This window comes from Syngnathus typhle, linkage group LG7 (genome assembly GCF_033458585.1).
Source record: "Syngnathus typhle isolate RoL2023-S1 ecotype Sweden linkage group LG7, RoL_Styp_1.0, whole genome shotgun sequence".
Classification (NCBI taxonomy): Eukaryota; Metazoa; Chordata; class Actinopteri; order Syngnathiformes; family Syngnathidae; genus Syngnathus; species Syngnathus typhle.
Window position 1 is genome coordinate 6,846,559 of NC_083744.1, and position 7,933 is coordinate 6,854,491.

General features: G+C 44.1%; 1 protein-coding gene across 1 annotated transcript in view; it reads right to left on the bottom strand.

Annotated features, from left to right (window-relative positions):
* Window positions 1–1,575, bottom strand: part of frmd4a (FERM domain containing 4A) — a 58,819-nt gene extending 57,244 nt beyond the window's left edge. Inside the window, exon 1 of the mRNA XM_061282454.1 lies at window positions 1,203–1,575. Within this exon, the coding sequence (XP_061138438.1) occupies window positions 1,203–1,268 (66 nt within the window). The 5' untranslated portion in view covers window positions 1,269–1,575. The remainder of the gene's footprint in view (window positions 1–1,202) is intronic.
* Window positions 1,576–7,933: the final 6,358 nt, after the last annotated feature.

Genomic DNA, 7,933 nt, shown 5'->3' on the forward strand with positions numbered 1-7,933 from the left:
TTGAATCCTCTTAACATAGCTGAATCATTCATGTGCCCTCTCCGCGCTAACCCAGTGCTAATTAAAATAGCTATATCCAGGCACTAGGTGAACAAAAGCGTGAAGAAGATAGACAATAGTGTAATTTGAATATTCACTAATGCAAAGTAGCCATCTATGCTTTCCAGCATTCATCAGCAATTAGCACAATGAATAAACAAGTAGCGTAATTAGGTGGCTAAGAGGAAACGTAGAGGAAGTCGAGGATTTTCCTGGACACCACACATTGCATGAATAATCCAGTGTTCCAGCCTCAAACTATCATCCAATTATAATTTCTCATCAGGTAATAAATTTATCTAAATCTGCATGTGACATTAACACAGCAACCATACATTTATGTTTTGAAGGTGTTAGACAAGCTACTGAGTTTACACCAGGAAAAGATTACTCTTCCCTCCAACAGATGCTTGCGCTCGTAAACAATGTTAAAGGGAAACAGAAGCTTAATGACCAAAGTCATTACATCATCGAGCGGCTCAAAGCAAGCGGGGGATTTAGCCACCGTACTGGGAGACCTTAAAGGCATCTTAAAGACTGGACGTATGTGAGTTTTCATTGGAAGTGCTCGAGCACCTTGTAAACCACAGGAGCCCGAGTCATCTGCTTCAAGACGGGCGTTGGGGGGAAACGGGAATATGACAGCGACATCCATCAGAATCCCCCATCGTGTTCTCGTCCCTTATTTCATTCTCACTCCTTCCTGCCTGTATTTATTCCCGGCGGGGCGATTCGTGGCTCGCAGTAGAAAACATGTGAAGGATGTCGATGACATAAGGCACAAGATAAACCGACTAGTTCAGTTTTAAGTTAGATGGATGAAAGTCTCTTGCGTGCTGAGACAACATTCCTAAAGTCTCCTCGACGGACTCACAATGTGTCGAGCCATGTAGGCCACGCAACCGAGGTTAGCTCCTGGAAGTGCCAGTTTATCCTGCAGAGTTACCTCTGACATATAATCGGCACATTGCGTCTCCGCTAATTAATGAGAGCATCTGGGAAAGACATGAACATATGCCGGCCTCTGGCCTTGGATGATAATTACGCACCGAGGTCAGCCACACCATGAGCAAAAGAAAAGGAAAGTGAAATAATACGCTGAAGAGCAAAATTGCTAAATTACAGGGCATGAAGACAAAAGTGAGACCAAAAAAAAAACTTACAAAGACATCCATCAACATGTGCTCCAAGGTCATCTCGATGTCCTCCAGTCGGGATGAAAGAGTCATCCTTTAGCCAGTACCAGAAAAAAAAACGTCCACTAAAAGATTTAAACTTCACTGATCCTATGTTTCACCATGGAATCCTGACAATCGATTTAAAATCATTCTCCAGATGACCACATCTTGATTACTGTCTGTATTTGTCCGCAAAGGATAGTAGCAAATGGGCGCTTTGTGATAAGTATTCCGACTGGTTCCAAGAATGTTCCTTTGGGTCGTTATTAGTGGCTAATGGCCAAGCTTTGGGATCATTCCCATTAGGGAGTCTTCTGAACAGATCTAACTTGCCGCTACAGAGGACTTGATCGGACACTCATCTTCAGAAAAGTCACGCAGCAATTTAATTTTTGAGATATTTGTCAGAACAGGATGTCTCCTCCCACTTCCCCCTTATTTTTGTCTTGCATTCCCCCTTTTTTCCCCTCCATGCCCTTTCAACTCTATGCCCACAGTGGATGTCTTTGTGAGGAGAGTGAGCCTGGGGGCCGCTGATGCCCAGTTCTGGGTGCGCTTGGCTGGGGTCATCTCTCACACTGGGCTTGTAGTCAATGCGCCTTTGTGAAGGTCTCATTAAAGGCCGGCCAAGGACCTCGCATGTCTCACAGACGCATGGTGGGGACAACAACAGCGATATGGCGCTGAATTGACAAGAAGCTTATGTAACTCTGATGGGAAGGAGGAGGGGGTCGAGCGGTTTTGGGGCATCAGTGATGGAGGAAACAAGAAGATGAAGGGAAGCAAAGGATCTCCTACTGTGTTGACATGCTTGCTCGATATAATTTATTTGGTTGTTAGTATCCTTTACGCAGATCGGATCGGCTGGAAAGGATCGGTAGATATTTTACATTTTATGTAAAATCAATAATTGGTGGTAGAGTCACAATTTGCCGATCCATGAACGACATAATTGGTTGGATCGGGAAAAATAACCCATTACAGCAAACACAATTTACAAGGTTTCTCAGCGAGACTGTTTTTAAGTTTTAATTGTTGCAGTTCAGTGAATGTCAATTATATGCCAATTGTGGCTATGCATGGGCCGGCCCAGTCACAATCCCCCTGCGAATAGTGGGGGTCCGTGTTCTAGCTTCACATCTCTTCATGAAGACATGCATGGCCTGTCCTGTCCCTTGCTTTGCAAAGTCCCAGAGTAGCCGATGACATGTTGCCCCATGACCCGTCATGGGTGCGAGGTCAACAGAATCAGCAATTCATGAATTCTCACATCAGCTCTGATGCGAAGAGCGCAGGACTGTGAGAGAAAGCAGGCGAATTCTACACTCTCATGGGTCATATATGCCACACGGAATTTACATGTTGAAGACAAAATGCAGTCAATCTTTTGTTCACCTCTGGAGGCTTGTTTCTCTTCCCCAATTAGCTCCTTATGCTTCCTGCAGTGAATATGCATCAAATCTCCATTAATAACTCACCATATCCCTCTTTATTCTCATCTATGTGCCCGTCATGAATTATAAATTCTACTCCGCCTTGAAGGTGGAAGCAGATAGTGCGTCATTTGTAAGCGGCTGGCAGGTGGAGTGCAAACCGCGGCAGGTTGTCAACGTTTGGTTCTGTGTTTCATTAGTGAGGAGCTTAGCCCCCAATGGGGACCACTCAGGTCGGCAGGTCGCAATGCGACTCCGCCTTTAGCGCATCATCCGCAGCTCAACACCGGATTTCCACGTTCGGGTGATGATAAATGAAGCCATAGCCTGACAAAAGTGATTTTAAAAAAAGCAGTTGAAAACGTTCAAGACTGAAAAGGTCGCCTCTTAAAAGGGATCTTAAATATTGTTGGCAAAATATTTCACATAATCCCGAGTGACATAGAAGCAGATTTTTCCATTCAACTCGTTTCTTCTGCACTTGTCCTTAATAGGATTGTGGGTGATGTCATCAGATTTTAGGCGACACCTTGAACTAGTGGACAGCCAATCGCAGGGCACATATAAACAAAGAAACATTCAGACAATTCATAGCTATTGATAATTTAGTCAGAACAACAAAGGGAAATCTAACCTTTAACTGCAGCATGTTGAAGCAGTCTGAGGTGTTTGCCCATTGTCCGTTGGGATCAGACCAGTCCAGGAAACTTACTGTACCGGTAATCCAGAAAGCGTCAAGACCACTTGAGCTTTGACTATGGCAGCAGTTCACACTTTGCATGGCAAAGAAGCCAAATTAACAAACCCTCGTTTGCTGCCGACCTTAACCTCTCAGGACATGAGAACACTGATCTCGAGAACGCCTCTTCGTCTTCATGATTGGTAGTGATGTTATAATCAAGCCCTAGGCCGGATTCCAAATTCGGACACACACACACTGTCATTCAAAAATAGCATCTACTCCAGTCACGCTGATAAAGCTTCTTAAGGAAGGTTTGCAGCCAACTGTCTCAGGGATTTATTACAAAGTAGGTGTGATAGTAGAGAGTAGAGACACCTTGCACTTCACCTGCCTAAGCGCCTTTCAGCTATCTGAAAAAGTGTCCGGCTGTTGATTTCTCTCTGGGTTTCTCCTCTCATAGCAAGACATTTTGTCCTTTCATAGAAGAATATTTGTGAGGTAAGTAATGTTGGTTTTGAAAGATGGTCTGGCTCATGATCTCTGTTCCAGTTCCTTCCACAGGTGTCTGATGGGGTTGAGGTCAGCTCTAAGGTTCAAATCTCTTCTCTGGCCTTACCATATGAATCGCATGTCCCCCAAGTGCCTGTGTAAGTTCTCCTAGTACCCACGACTATGCCCTGTCCCAATGTGAAAACCATGAAAACCAAGTGCAGTGTGAAGGTAGGCTCCAGTTTACCCCAATGAGGACAAATAAAAATAGACGGATGGTCTCCTCTTTTTTTAGAGCGTTGCGTTCTTGTTGTTTTTGCCGGAAGAGAGCATGCGGCATTGTGCTCAGTCATTCTCTCATTCCGCTGCGTCACTCGGCACCCTAAATATGTCACTCCACATTAGAGTGGATGTCTCTGTTGTGTGTTTTTCTCTTTGGAAGCTGCTCCTCGCGATTTGTGCAGGTGCATTTGACAAGTATGACTTTCTCTGCTGTAGGGAAAGAATTTATCAGAAATATCTGAATTAAAGATATCGACAGACTTTTTTTTTTTAGATTGCTTTGCTGTCCAAACATTTCACAAGTGAACAAATGAGGCAGGAAGCAAACAGAATCCGACAAGGGGCAGATTTTAAATGCTGGTTTTACGAATGTCTCCCACATGTTCTGCCCTAGTAAACTTAGCCCAGTCTACCCAGCAACAAGACGGCATCCAAACACAGACAGACGCACACGCACCTACCGACTCTTCCAATTAGCTGACATTCCCATTAGCTCGCTCTCCAGCCCGGCCGTTATGATTTACTCTAGCGTGCAAACGCCACACTCGCGTTTACTTAGCATCAAGACCTGCACGTGAGTCTACATCCCCCAAGTCCACGCACGATTAACAGTCTGATTTGTAGCAGTGGGCATTAAATATTTGATGCTATAGGTAAATATTTTATCTGTACAGGGTTGATCATGAGGGGAAATGGGGTAGACATGATTCCGCTCTCTGGGGAACACACTGGCAAGAAGAGAAACACGGGTTTACACATTTGATTTGCGCTTGTATGTTCTATGTGCGTTAAAAAAATGTGAACAGAAACTCAGCAATGGATCACTGCCCTACATTTGGATTATTTATATGTGAAAAGTGTACAGTTTGGGGAGTTTTTTTTTTTATACGAAAATACAGTGGCAATCAATTTTTGTTTGATTGTTTTCATCGTCATATGCGTCTACAAGATGCAGCTGCATTTATAAGACTCCTAAACTCTTCGCCCCTCATGACGAAATGACTCATCTCTTTTATAGACAATGAGTCCCTCAGGCATCCGGCCCAACAACTTAACGCGCATGTGGACATAAAGTAGAAAGAGGATGCACCTTCACACATTCGCTCAGGCTTGTCGTTTACTAGTGACCTACTGAATATCGGTGCCTCAGTGTACAACCATCCAGAGAGGCAAAGCCAGGCGAGAGCTCCGCCTCTTGCTGCAGGCGTGACACTAAGCTGCTTGTTGGTATACACCTTAGACAGGTGCGGCAACTGGGTGGTAACCTTGCAAACATGGGCAGATTGTGTGCTGTAATGTTCAAAATGTAATCTGAGGAGGTTGGATCCACCCACTAACCTTGCTTCAGGTAATGTTTGTGTAAACCCTGTCTGATTCTGCTTAGTATGTTAGATTATTTTGGGTATCCATTGTAAAGGATCTTGACAACTTCACTTTAGTGATAGGCAGGGATACGCTTTGGTAGGTAAAAGCTGGCGCTAGACACTGTTGTGATCTCATCTGAAACAGCAGAGCATACATTATGGATATTTAATGTGAAGTGAAGACAGAAGTGGGGAAGTACTGACCCCATGAGGACCGTGGCCTTTATAAGCCTCGCCTCGGATTACGGACCGATCAAAGCGACCTTTGCTTGCCTTTGTCCTCCTCACCTTCTCGGCCGTCTGAAAACATATATGTCCTGGCAGGTCGAGCTTGATCACTCCCAGGTTCTACTTTAGGCCAAAATGCTTTCCCTTGATGTTTGCCCCGATTTTAGCCTCGGTTCCCATCATTGCCATGTAAAGTGAAAAGCCTTTGTGGTAACAAAAGGACAGACCAGAGGAGGCGGGTTTAGCAATGGGGTGGGCTAGATTCAGTGTAATTGTGCTTTTAGTAAATATAAGCGTAACGGGATGGCCGCAGACAAAACACATAATTAGGAATTACCCTATTTTCCGTACCATAAGGTGCACTGAGAAGCCTTAAATTTTCTTATAAAAATCGACTGGGCACCATAAAATTTTGTGTGCACCTACTTCCAAAATCTTTTAAATGTTGCACCTCTGGGACGTAATCTGAATTAGTCGACCGGAAAATCACATTTAAATCCAGCCTTTTATCTTCGTGTACTTCTCTTATCCCTACTCGTTATTTTCTGGCTTTACTTGCTACTCGGTCTTTGTCTGGCTCATCACAGTTGTCTCTGGCTGGGACAGCAGGAGGATCGACATGAGGCCATTAATTATACACATACCCTCTCCTGCTTTCCCACCTGGTACCCTGTAAGGAGGCTCTGATGACGGATGAGCGGAGCGGCCCGCTAAAGGTCTGTGTTTACTGAGGCCAAACGTCCAGTCGCCGCCACTGTCACGCAACAGCCGGGTGGTAGGGCGACGCTCATTAGAGCTCAAGGTCTCCCTCTCATTGGCTCCATACATCAATCAGGACAAGGCGAGGAGGCAAGTGTGCCTGACAGCTGGGCATCTTTGTCACTTGGTAGTTCTTCCTACTACAGTCTTTCATTAAAGATGCCTGTTTAGGAGTGTAGACAGCTCTTGAGACACAAGAAGAAGGAAGTGCCGGCCGGGGTTGATTTAGGGAAGTCTTGGAAGCCATCATTGAGTACCCCCTGGTGGTCACTGTCTGTATGACACACAGCCAAAATGAATTTTCATTTGACAAAGGGCATATGATCATGTTTATAAACAAGAGACCAAAAGATACTGTGGCAAAAAGCTGTTGACTACTGCTGCTGACTTGAACTGTAAATGATGATAAAAATGTCCACACATCCAGATGCACCTCAAAAGGTCTCCATTTTTTATTTATTTTTTGATGTGCTTAAAAGTCATTTTGGCCACTGTATGGCCAAATTAAAGAAAGAGGAAACTCAAATTAACAATCTCTACAAACAAAGTCATGTAACACAAAAGCTATAATACAACAGCAGCTGTCGTGTTCGTGCAAACACCTCCAGACATACATTAATGGCTTTAACTGCCACAGCAGATGTGCACATCTGCTCAGAACGAAATACCCCCGAGTATGTGCACGCACGTACTCACACACGAGGTGTGATATAAAGCTGACGCATGTCGTATTTAATCGCTGTAACAAGCTGAGCATCGGGGGTCAGCAAGACACTTAATGTTGATGCGAGTATTCCCTGGAGTACGGTGAGCATCAATCTATTAAGTGCGATTTCATATTTGGGTTTAATTTGGTGTGGTGTGTACAGTGTACACAGGGAGGAGTGTGTCAATTACACAGCTGGCAACCACTGCACGGCATTTGTAGCCAAACGCCTACACAGGAGAGGTCAAATTAAACAAACAGAACTTGTTACACTTTGGTGCCGAAGCCAGAATAGCATGCTTCAAATGATTCAACATGGTGCTGTCTGTTCGGAATTAATGCTACTCTTAAAAAGTTAGGCTTTGGGGTAAAAATTCACATTTTTACTGGCGAATTGCCAAACGTGAACAGTGTGATGAAGACGACTGTTTGAAATAATATCTTGAATTCAACCAAAAAATGTATTGGTCCATTCATTGGAGAAAAAAAAAATCACATCTCCTTTAAATTATTCGCCTATCTAGAGTACAATGGGAGAAAATGTATTACCATTTTTACTTTGACTCCTTTATCATCTCTCATTCTATTACTCCCAACTCCCTATCTGTCCATCTGCCGAGTCGTCCATTTTTTTCCACCTGCAAGCCTCAGGCTTTCTGATAGCAAAAAGTCATCTGTTTGGCGCTTGAATTTGGCTGTCTATTCTCGTGGCACATTCTTACAGTATATTACACATGCAAATTGAACAACACGCATGCGAGCGCAGTAAGCGT